The sequence below is a fragment of the Periophthalmus magnuspinnatus genome, chromosome 2, assembly GCF_009829125.3.
Source record: "Periophthalmus magnuspinnatus isolate fPerMag1 chromosome 2, fPerMag1.2.pri, whole genome shotgun sequence".
NCBI classification, from domain to species: domain Eukaryota; kingdom Metazoa; phylum Chordata; class Actinopteri; order Gobiiformes; family Gobiidae; genus Periophthalmus; species Periophthalmus magnuspinnatus.
Window position 1 is genome coordinate 16,021,150 of NC_047127.1, and position 12,388 is coordinate 16,033,537.

The following is a 12,388-nucleotide window of genomic DNA, read 5'->3' on the forward strand; positions in this document are numbered from 1 at the left end:
ATCTGTTCTGAAGCCACACACGAAACTGAAAATAAAATAAAATAAAAATGAGTGCGTGTGACTGAAAGTGTGTGCATGTAACTATTATAAATGTGACAAAGGGTTTGAGATATGATTTTAGGTTTGTATTCAGCTAAATAAATTTGTGTTGGACTAAAGACATGTCTTGCAGATCGATCTGGTCGACTAAAAAGGGGGAGTGGCAAAAGCTCTCAAAACTATTCTGTATCTCAGTATCTGACCCAAACTGCACTCACAAGACTATACCTGCAGGGGGAGTTCATGCAAAAACTAAAACTAAAAAAACTATTTTTGCAGGAAAAAGTACAAGGAAACAGTGTATTTATAGAAAGACAGATTCAACTCGTGATTCATGAGTTTAATCTGCCTTTTTACAGATACAGAAATACCAAAAGTATACCAAATCTTCAGCTCACTCCTTTCTGCTGTTGTCCCCGTAGAAATCCTCATCATCATCATAAAATGATGAGTCACTACAGGATAATTTGCTCGATTTAGGCCCTGATTTGCTTCTCCCTAACTTCAGGGAGGTGTGACCAGTCATTGGATCCTCATTTCGATCCTGCGATTTTGAATCTGCTGCACTCCTTATGTGCATCAGCGAAACTCTGAGCTGTTCTGTCATATCATGACCACAAAACATCACCATGGTAACAACCAATTAAACAGAGCATCAGAGGAAGATGGACTGACTGACAGAGGTGCAAGATACAAACTCAGGAAATGGCAAAAATAATGAGGTGACTTTATAACTCACCTCTTGTAAAGTTGTAAAGTTAAACTGTATGACCTCCGTGAATAATGACGCCCAATCCTTAAAACAGCTCTATGAATCCAGTCTGAAGCGTTCTTTAAAAGTAAAAAGGTTAGATCCTCACGTGTGTCTGTTTACATCCACACAGCGAGGATCAGGGTGAAGCTGCTTCAGATTAGCAATAGTAAACACTACTTCCTGTGCAGTTTATCTCCAGCCTTCTGCGCATTAAAAGCATTTATCTGAACAACAGCACCACACTTCACAAATCATAATAAAACAATTTTGACTTGCTTCTAAAGTAGAAGTATAAAACATTTTTGGAACATGAGTGCGCTAGCTTGTTATTCCACATCTTTTAGCTTGTGGTGTGCGGTCTCTTCACAGTGGTCTTTGTGTTGGAGATTTAAACTCATATGGTTCTCCTCATGTCCGTTTTGTCGCACATTTAAAAATCGTTTAAGACCGAAAAATCCTGCATCGTGCGGCAGGCTTAAGACTCCATTGACCCATTAATCAACTAAACTTAAGGCCTACAGCCCTAGTGGGTTAAATATACATAATAATAATAATTCTCACATGTAAACTGGGGTGGTAGGTGAGAAGCCCGTTGTCACACAGTGTCACATATTTCTTCTTCCATTCTTTGTTGAGAGATTTGCCGCTCCTCTTCAATAACATGCCCTGAAACAAGAACACATTTAATTATAAAACTTTGACTATTTAACCAGACGAAATCAGCAAAAACAAACACATTTAAACACAGGACTGAAAATATTCTTGAAATATGAAGTCTATGGTGTAACTAATATGTGATTAGTGAGAAGAAGTGTGTTTATTTTGTGGATGAAGAAACTCAAACCAGGTCAGATTAAACAGGTGAGTGAGTTTTCTGCTTCAACACTTCAGTAGACACAGGGAGGCCACAGGAGGCAAGGAAGGAAGCAAGGAGAGAGGAGGCAGGGAGAGAGGAGACAAGGAGAGAGGAGACAAGGAGAGAGGAGACAAGGACAGAGGAGAAGAGGTGAGAGGAGAAGAGGAGAGAGACAAGGTGAGAGAAGAGGAGGAGAGAGCAGAACAGGAGAGAGGAGACAAGGAGGGATGGAGAAAGATGAGGTGAGAGGAGACATGGTGAGAGGGGAGAGGGTAAGAAGGGACAGGGTGAGAGGGAACAAGGAGAGAGGAGACGATGAGAGAGGACATGAGGAGAGAGGAAACGAGGAGAGGCAAAGTAAGGGAGAGAGAAAGAGGAGACAAGAAAGGAGGAAAGAAACAAAGGTAAGGAAGAGGACACAAGGAGGGAAGGAAACGCGACAGAGAGACAAAGATGGGTCAAAGGAAACACAGGAGAAGAAAGGAGACAAAAGGTAGGACAGAGGGAAAACAGGATGAGACAAGGAGAGGACGTAAGGATGCTAGGAGACAAGGTAGAAAGCAAGGAGGTAGTAGTATTAAAAGTAGAAGTTTTATTAAAAGCTGTAGTAGTAAAAGTAATAGTAAGTAGTAGTAACAGTAGTAAAAGCATTAGTAGTACTACTCTACTGATTCTGAGTGAGGTGTTAATCAGAAGAAGTAGCAGTAGTGTAAGTAAAAGTATTTATGTATTTGTTCATTGTGAGAGACTGTTGGAGCGAGGCATTAATGACCCTGGAGCATCGTCTGGTCGTAAGCAGTCGTCACGGAGACATCACCCCGACAGCATCACCGTGGCGACCTCCTCCTCCCTGTCACCGCGGTAACGAGGGCTGTCCGTCACCGCGCCACTTTAGAGAGCAATTAACCGGGACAAATGCTCCTCTCATTCACGCAGGAAATACACAACCGAGAATGGGGTAACGTTTAAATCTATTAAATATCTATTAAATACTAAAAATGATATACATTGGGAGAAGAAGTCAGTCACAATTTTATTAAAGCAGAGATACTGAGCTTGTGTCTGCTATAGTTATATAATAATTGATTGTGATAATTTGGATCATTTTGTAATAATTTGCACACTTTAAATCACAATATTCATCTAAAAAGACTTAATAAAAGGAACAAATCTGCTGACTTCCACATTAGAAAACTGTGGTGCCCAATGGGAGCTGACATCGTCGTAAATGTCTTGACAACAAAGCGCCACACGCCGTCGACCCCTTCAATGGACAGGTGCAGATCAGGCTAGAGAGCAGAGATTTTTTTAAATTTGTGCCAAAATGACTACGCGATGTTACCGAATCCTACGTGTACGATCGATTAAGAAAATAAAACTGGAGAAATAATTGCGTACATCACAGTGGGCCTGTACCGGTGGAGGTGAATACAGGAGAATAAAGATTACTCAAACATGTATGAATAACTCTAAACACTACTTCAGAGGGTCAATGAGGACAAAACAACTAGAACAGAGTTAAAAGATCTGAAATGTCCAGGTTGCGGAATAGGTCTGATTTAAAATGAAAAGTTTATGAAATAAAATGAAAGTTTAAAATGATTCGGCAAATTCAGTAGAACATGAGCTCAAAGATGGACTCCTGTCTTGTATCTTTCTCTCCTACCTCTTCTCATGTTTCCGCTCCTTAATCCTTGTCTCCTGCTCTTATTTTCAAAAAAGTTGGACTGCTAAACTAAATCATGGACATTTTTGCGTCAAAAAGTATTCAAATATCTCAATAATATATATCATAGTACTGCCAATCTGCCCAAGGACACAACAACCACTGCTCTACCACATGAGCCACATCAACAACACAAAACCATCAGAGAGAAACATTTAACTCTTTAGTCCAGTTTAGATCGACCCTGAACCTGTCCTGACAGGTGTTAGACAGGTGCTAGACCAGATGAGATCCATCTTTGGGACCTGGCAGGTGCTAGACCAGTTGAGATCCATCTTTGAGACCCGACAGGTGATTTGTTCCATAATTGAATCTTGTCGGAGTTTAATACGTGCCATTTTTCAAACTCTAAACGCCTTCATCTGTTTTCTGTTCAAAGACCACACCAGGAGAGAGAGACAGAGGATAGGAGAGAGGAGAAAGAAGGAGGGAAAGAGGGAGGGAAAGAGAGAGGGGAGAGAGAGACATGGAGGAGAGAGGGAAAGGATGAAGGGAGGGAGAGAAAGGGAGGGAGAGAAAGGGAGGGAGAGAAAGGGGGGGAGAGAAAGGGGGGAGAGAGAGTGAGAAAGGGAGATAGAGAGAGTGAGAGGGGAGAACAGAAAGAGGGTGAGGGGGAGCAGACAGGAGTAGTCATGGACAAAGTGTCTCAGAATCGGGACAAATGATCAAAAAGAATGGACCATTCAGAAGAAAGAGACAAAGAAAGGGAGGGGTAGAGAGAGAGAGAGAGAGAGAGAGAGAGAGAGAGAGAGAGAGAGAGAGAGAGAGAGAGAGAGAGCAGAGAGTGAGACACAGAAGTATAAATGAGAGGATGAGTGTGCTAGAGTAAAGCACACATTAATGCAGAGATCAGTCAGTTTAAAGACAATAGTCAATGTGGCACATGTGTCAGCACAAACTCCAATACGACCAAATAAACAACTCAACAAACTGACCATAGGACTGTACTCTGTCCACACGTACTTCTCTAAAGGACATGAAAGTATCAGTGTATGTACTGAGGCAGGAATGTGTCTCGTGATACTTTAAAACTATAGTCTTCTTAAATGGTTGTGTTGTACTACAGCATAAGGTCTGTGTAAACATGAAACTCCAAACAGTTATTCTGTGGAATCAAATCTTCACATGAGGGACAGGTATAACATGGGATAAGGCGTGTCAGGATACACATTATCCAGAGGAAAACTGTGCACTGTCCAAGCCCAGGTCAAGTCTTGCTCTAGTCCTGCTCCCTGGTCTCAGCCCCGGTCTCAGCCCCGGTCTCAGCCCCGGTCTCAGCCCCGGTCTCAGCCCCGGTCTCAGCCCCGGTCTCAGCCCCGGTCTCAGCCCCGGTCTCAGCCCCGGTCTCAGCCCCGGTCTCAGCCCCGGTCTCAGCCCCGGTCTCAGCCCCGGTCTCAGCCCCGGTCTCAGCCCCGGTCTCAGCCCCGGTCTCAGCCCCGGTCTCAGCCCCGGTCTCAGCCCCGGTCTGGGTGTAACAGATGTTCGCCTTAAGGAGTCTGACCTTTAAATGAAATCTATCAAACAAAACAGACCAATAATCTGTGATCATAAGTGTCCAAAAGAACTGGACTAAACCTGGACTAAACCAGGTTGTGTATTTGATATTGCAGACATTTCAGGACTAATGTAGGGTATAATCTTTGACAGGTTTCGCTCATGTTTGGATGTTTGAGCAGATTTATTGATCCTGAGGTGATTTGTCGTGAGGATCTGCTGAATCTGAGTTACTTATGTCCTGGATATTTCCCGCCTTTGGGAACGTGACCTTTTTTATTCAATTTTTCACATGAAACGCGACACAAAACTGTTCATTTAAGAGAAGAATTACACTCATGCAGGAGATTTAGGAACAAGAGCTGGGACAGCTGGTTTAGACCTCGTTTGGTCCCTGGTTTGTCCCTAGTTGGACTTGTTTTAATTCAAATTTTAGTCATACTGAGCCTCATTTTAGTCCTGTTTTAGGCCCATTTTGATGCTGGTTTAGCCTGAGTTCAGTTTGGGTTAGTCCTGGTTAAGATCTGTTTGAGACCTGGGTTAGTTATGGGTTGCTCCTGGTTTGGCCCCATATTGAGTCTCTTGCCTTGTTTTAGCCCATAGTCTAGTTCTGGTCTAGTTCTGGTCTAGTCCTGGTCCAGTGCTGGTCCAGTGCTGGTCTAAGTCCTGGCACAAGTCCTGGTGCAGTCATGGGTCAGTCCCAGTGTAGTCCTAGGTTAGTCCTGGTTTAGTCCCTGGTTCGGTCCTGGTCTAGACTTTCCTCTCCTCAGACTCTTATCTGAATTCTATAATTGCTGCTATCACTCCATCTCTCTCAATTGGACTCCCTTTAGACCACATTTAGACCGTGTTTAGACCGGGCCGGCCCCTTTCTGCTCCGGACAAAGACCCCAAACAAAACCATGTCCAGAGCCGGACTGGGGCGATAGAACTCCCATGATGCTTTGTGGATGTGTCACAGTTGGAGACAGAAGTCGTTTATCATTCGGACACAGAGCACAAAGAAGGCAGCCATCTTCAGTTTGTACCGTTAATCAGTGAAAAGTAAAAGGGACCAAATATTTTCCATCTTCATTTTGTACAAATATTTAAAATCTCACTAATGTTTAAAAATGACTTTACTGTGAATTTTTAAAATGCATCTGATTTTTTTTTTTTTTTTTTAAGAAAAAAACTTGAAATGATTTTAATATGATAACAGCTTTTGAATAATGTTTAAACCAGGACTAAAACAGGACTACACCAGATCCACACCAGATCTACACCAGGTCTAAACCCAGTCTAAACCAGGTCCAAACCAGGTCTTATCTCCACCTCTGGAGTAGGTCTTTCTTTGGTTCATTGATGGACTTTAGATTCTGATCTGAGCTCATCCATCACTGACACAAAGAGACACGACAGATACATGGAGAGTTTATTAGGTAAACCCTTCTGTGGACACAAAACCTGGTCTAGTCCCTGGTCTAGTCCCTGGTCTAGTCCCTGGTCTAGTCCCTGGTCTAGTCCCTGGTCTAGTCCCTGGTCTAGTCCCTGGTCTAGTCCCTGGTTCTGCACCTGGTTCTGCACCTGGTTCTGCACCTGGTTCTGCACCTGGTTCTGCACCTGGTTCTGCACCTGGTTCTGCACCTGGTTCAGAACTTGGTTTAGAACCTGGGTCAAAGCCTGGACTGTGTGGGCAGTGATTATCTGTGGAGGGGCAGAGTTTAATTAATTCAAAATCAATTAGCTAAAGTCTGGCCTCTAGATAACAAAGAGAAAAATGTAAAACTGTTTTAGAGGGAGAAGTTTAAAATGAAAAGTGTTAAAATTATGTAGCATTCAAAGAGAATATAACATGTGCAGAAAGAGTTATTAACCAAGAATAAACCAGGACTAAACCAGGGACTGAACCAGGTACTGCAACCTTGTATATGTACAGATACATTAATTCCCCTTAATGAACAGCACATTAACGAGAGAGGATTTAATTACTGTTCCAAATGCTCCTGTGTGTCAGATGCCCTCCCTCTCTGTCATGTGTGTCAGATGCTCTTCCTCTGTCATGTGTGTCAGATGCCCTCCCTCTCCATGTGTCAGATGCCCTCCCTGCATGCCAGATGCCCTCCCTGTGGGTCAGATGCTCTCCCTCCTTGTGTGTCAGATGCCCTCCCTGTGTCTTCTCTGAGATGTGGGTTTAAAATGTGACTCTTCATTATAAAAAGTAAATCACATTCTAATCTAATCACATTATTTGTCAGAAAAAGACAGAGAGAAACAGAGAGAGAGACAAAGACCGAAATAGAGAGCGAGACGGAGAGAGAGAGATAGAGAGAGAGGACCTAACGAGGCGGTGGGCGGAGCTCGTTAACACACTCGTTAATATTCGTGATCTTAATTAGAGCCGCTGTAATTGGATTAAACGCAGAGAGTGAAATGGAGCGGGTCTGAGAGCGTTTACAGCCAGCCATGAAATTACTCCCCCCAGGACCTGAACAAGTCCTGGTTTAGACCTGGGATAGTCCTGAACAAGACCTGGTTTAGACCTGAATGAGACATGGTTTAGACCTACAATAGTCCTGATTTAGACCTGCAATAGTCATGGTTTAGACATGGTTTAGACCTGCAATAGTCCGGGGTTTAGACCCACGATAGTCCTGGTATAGACTTGCAATAGTCCTGGTTTAGTCCTGACTCCTGAACAAAACCTGATTTAGACCTGAACAGGACCTGGTTTATTCCTGGGATAGTCCTGATTTGGTCCTGGGTCCTGAACAAAACCTGGTTTAGTCCTGACTCCTCAACAAGACCTGGTATACACCTGGTATAGGCCTGGTTTCGTCCTGGTCTAGTCCCTGTTTCTGTTGAGTTTAAGACCTGGTCTGGTCCCTGGTCCAGCCCTAGTTTCAGACCTTGTTCTACTCTTGGTCTAGATCTTCTTTTAGTCCTGCTTTCCTCGTTTAGTCCTGTTCTAGTCCTGGTGCAGTCTCTCTTTTCATCCTGTTCTAGTTCCTCTTTTAGTCCTGTTCTAGTCCTGGTTCCCTTGTTTAGTCCTGTTCTAGTCCTGGTCTAGTCCTACTTAGTCCTGTTCTAGTCCTGGCCTAGTCCCTCTTTTAGTCCTTTTCTAGTCCTGGTCTAGTCCCTCTTTTAGATGGATGCGTTGGGGCTGCTCTGATTTATGGATCAGATCTAATTAATTCTGGTTTTAAATGAATCAAATCTAATGAGCCTCAAATTATGACTTTCCTCCATTTTATTTCATTAAAAATCTCTTAAAGTGGACCAGAGCAAAACCAGGACTAAACCAGGACTAAAACCAGGTCAAAACCAGAGCAAAACCAGGTCTGAAACTAGACCTAAACAAAGACTAAACAAAGGTCTAAATCAGGACTAAACCAGGACTAAACCAGGACTACAACCGGATCTAAACCAGGACTACAACCGGAACTAAACCAGGACTAAACCAGGACTAAACCAGGACTAAACCAGGACTAAACCAGGACTAAACCAGGACTAAACCAGGACTAAACCAGGACTAAACCAGGACTAAACCAGGACTAAACCAGGACTAAACCAGGACTCTCCAGTCTGGATAATGAGATGCAGATTTATGTGAGGGGTAAATAAACTGCTCATTTTTTTAAGTGCCTCTAAATCAGCTCTGTTCTTTTTAATTGGCTCTAATGAGAAGTCCCCACAGGAAAACCCGGTCTGGTCTCTGGTGTGTCTCCCTGGTGTGTCTCTCTCTCTCTCTTTCTCTGGGATCTCTCTCTTTCTCTCTCACTCTGGGGTCTCTCTCTCTCTGGTGGGTGTCTCTCTCTCGTGGGTCTCTCTCTCTCTCTCTCTCTGGTGGGTCTCTCTCTCTGGTGGGTCGGTCTCTCTCTCTCTCATGGGTCTCTCTCTCTCTCTCTCTCTCTGGTGGGTCTCTCTCTCTCAGGTCTCCCTCTCTCTCGTGGGTCTCCCTCTCTCGTGGGTCTCCCTCTCTCTCGTGGGTCTCCCTCTCTCTCGTGGGTCTCCCTCTCTCTCGTGGGTCTCCCTCTCTCTCGTGGGTCTCCCTCTCTCTCGTGGGTCTCTCTCTCTCTCTGGTGGGTCTCTCTCTCTCTCTGGTGGGTCTCTCTCTCTCTCTGGTGGGTCTCTCTCTCTCTCTGGTGGGTCTCTCTCTCTCTCTCTCTCTGGTGGGTCTCTCTCTCTCTCTCTGGTGGGTCTCTCTCTCTCTCTCTGGTGGGTCTCTCTCTCTCTCTCTGGTGGGTCTCTCTCTCTCTCTCTGGTGGGTCTCTCTCTCTCTCTCTGGTGGGTCTCTCTCTCTCTCTCTGGTGGGTCTCTCTCTCTCTCTCTCTGGTGGGTCTCTCTCTCTCTCTGGTGGGTCTCTCTCTCTCTCTGGTGGGTCTCTCTCTCTCTCTCTCTCTGGTGGGTCTCTCTCTCTCTCTCGGGTGGGTCTCTCTCTCTCTCTCGGGTGGGTCTCTCTCTCTCTCTCTGGTGGGTCTCTCTCTCTCTCTCTGGTGGGTCTCTCTCTCTCTCTCTGGTGGGTCTCTCTCTCTCTATCTCTCTCGTGGGTCTCTCTCTCTCTATCTCTCTCGTGGGTCTCTCTCTCTATCTCTCTCGTGGGTCTCTCTCTCTCTCTCGGGTCTCGCTCTCTCTCGTGGGTCTGTCTCTCTCGTGGGTCTGTCTCGTGGGTCTCTCTCTCTCTCTCGTGGGTCTCTCTCTCTCTCGTGGGTCTCTGGGTCTCTTTCTCTCATGGGTCTCTGGGTCTCTTTCTCTCGTGGGTCTCTCTTCTCTCTCTCGTGGGTCTCTCTTCTCTCTCTCGTGGGTCTCTCTTCTCTCTCGTGGGTCTCTCTTCTCTCTCTCGTGGGTCTCTCTTTTCTCTCTCGTGGGTCTCTCTTTTCTCTCTCGTGGGTCTCTCTTTTCTCTCTCGTGGGTCTCTCTTTTCTCTCTCGTGGGTCTCTCTTTTCTCTCTCGTGGGTCTCTCTTCTCTCTCACGTGGGTCTCTCTCTCTCGTGGGTCTCTCTCTCTCGTGGGTCTCTCTCTCTCGTGGGTCTCTCTCTCTCATCCAAGCTGAGACCGCGCTTCATTAGGACTCGTTTAGACCAGACTCCGCCCTCGTTAAGGACCTCGTTAAAAGCGGATCCTAACGAGCGTGTTCAGGAGGCGGGAAACACTCTGCTCCATCACACAGACACTCCAGCGCTAACGAGCTAACGCGCTAACGAGGAGAGGAGTCATGTGACCTGGGGGCGGGGTCGCTGACCTACGGAGCGCACTCAGTAGAGTCACTCACAGATAATAAACAGGAAGAGACGCCGTGTTTACGAAGCCAGCGCCTAATGATCCACTTTAGAATCACTCTAGCCGGGGCGTGTTTATGAGAGGGTTTAAGCACTATAGCAGGACTCAAACTGGACTACAGCAGGACTCAAACTGTCTTAGAACTAGACTGAAAAAAGACTAGAACAGGGTCTGGACTAGGGACTAAACAGACCAAAACAGGGACTAAAGCAGGACATGAGCAGAACTAAAACAGAGTTAAATCAAGACTATACCAGTAAAACTAAAACTGGACTAGTGGACAAGAGACGAGACCAGGACTCAAACACGGATAAGACCAGGGACTAAAGCAGGACAAGACTAGAGCTGGGAAAGGGACTAAACCAGGAATAGACTAGGTGCTAAAGCGGGTCTGAAACGGGTCCACAGAAGGGACTAAAAAAGGACTAAGCCCAATATAAACCAGGACCAAAACCCACACTTAGAATGAAAATTGGGGGATTCTCAAAATGGTATCAAATTTTCAGTGATTTCAGATACAATAAAATAGGAGATAATTTCAGCTAAAAATGACAACTAGACTAATGACATCATACTGGCTCTGTCCCTGCTTCAGCCCTGCTTCAGGTAATCTCTTGTTTCCCACAGGAGCAGTGGAGTTGTTCATAAATGACTCATGTTTAAATGATTCAAGTCACTTCAGATCAAACTCAGGTTACTCGGGGTTCGGAAACGCGGACAGTAATCCAGATAATGAGACGTTGTTTTAAAATAAACACTAATGAGACTGTAATTAAAAGGACATAGACTCGAATAGACCTGGTTCACTCTGGACTCTAATCTCCAAATGTGTTTAAATCAATCATAGAAAATAAATGCATTTATTTACAGTTATAGTTCCTATAATCTTCAATTTCAGATTCTAAAACCACTTTCAATTCTGGTATTTCCTGTGTTGTATGTCTAACTAAGAAGCTGTTTAAGTGAGCAGAGCAAAACCAGACCTAAACCAGGTCTGAAACAGTATGAAACCAAGTCTGTACAGGGCTAAACCAGGATTAAGACAGGTCTGAACCAGGTCTGAACCAGGTCTGAACCAGGTCTGAACCAGGTCTGAACCAGGTCTGAACCAGGTCTGAACCAGGTCTGAACCAGGTCTGAACCAGGTCTGAACCAGGTCTGAACCAGGATTAAGGCAGGTCTGAACCAGGATTAAGGCAGGTCTGAGCCAGGTCTGAGCCAGGTCTGAGCCAGGACTGAGCCAGGACTGAGCCAGGACTGAGCCAGGACTGAGCCAGGACTGAGCCAGGACTGAGCCAGGACTGAGCCAGGACTGAGCCAGGACTGAGCCAAGACTGAGCCAGGACTGAGCCAGGACTGAGCCAGGACTGAGCCAGGACTGAGCCAGGACTGAGCCAGGACTGAGCCAGGACTGAGCCAGGACTGAGCCAGGACTGAACCAGGACTGAACCAGGACTGAACCAGGACTGAACCAGGACTGAACCAGGACTGAGCCAGGACATGCAATCAGTCTTGTGTAATGGACAGTGATCAGCTGGGGTCTTTTAATGCAGAGGTCTACAGCTAATTCTCGGTCAGTAAAACTGCATTAAATTGCACTAATTAAAAGTCTGTACTTTTATGTGCAAGAAATGAATATTGTTCTGTTTAATTTGATTCCAGTGAGACAAATGAAAATAAGATCATATTTTTGTCACATCGCAGAACTCACGTGATTAACCCCCTGAGAGTCAGAAGTGGTTTAAACTGTGTCTCTCATTTTTCACTGTTGCTGTGCTAAACCAGAATTAAACCAGAAATGACCCAGGTGTGAACCAGGACTAAACCATGCCTGAACCAGGAATGAAACAGGACTGAACCAGGACTGCAATAGGACTGCAACAGGACTGCAACAGGACTGCAACAGGACTGCAACAGGACTGAAACAGGACTGAAACAGGACTGAAACAGGACTGAAACAGGACTGAAACAGGACTGAAACAGGACTGAAACAGGAACTAAACCAGATCGGAGCCAGGAACTAAACCACGACTAAACCAGGTCTAAATCAAGTCTGAACCAGGACTAAACTAGAGACTAAATCAGGGACAGATCCAGTGCTTAACTCCCTGAGAGCAAGGGGTGGTTTAAAGTGTGGTTCTGATCTTTCACTGTCGCTGTGCAAAATTATTGTTCTAAATCTCTGGTCTGATCGCCATGGAAACCTGCGACAGCTCGGATCGGGTCAAACGGCGTGCTCGTTCGGATCAGCGGCGCTCCT

The 12,388-nt window shown here is 45.2% G+C and overlaps 2 protein-coding genes across 4 annotated transcripts in view; both read right to left on the reverse strand.

Moving 5' to 3' along the window:
* agap1 (ArfGAP with GTPase domain, ankyrin repeat and PH domain 1) overlaps window positions 1–12,388 on the reverse strand; it is an 82,257-nt gene that overhangs the window by 29,739 nt on the left and 40,130 nt on the right. For all 3 annotated transcript variants that reach the window (XM_033978957.2, XM_055226449.1, XM_055226453.1), the window contains one exon: window positions 1,355–1,459. In XM_033978957.2, the coding sequence (XP_033834848.1) occupies window positions 1,355–1,459 (105 nt within the window). The remainder of the gene's footprint in view (window positions 1–1,354; window positions 1,460–12,388) is intronic.
* Window positions 1–12,388, reverse strand: part of LOC117381812 (ras-related protein Ral-B-like) — an 80,561-nt gene that overhangs the window by 19,836 nt on the left and 48,337 nt on the right. The window lies entirely within an intron of this gene.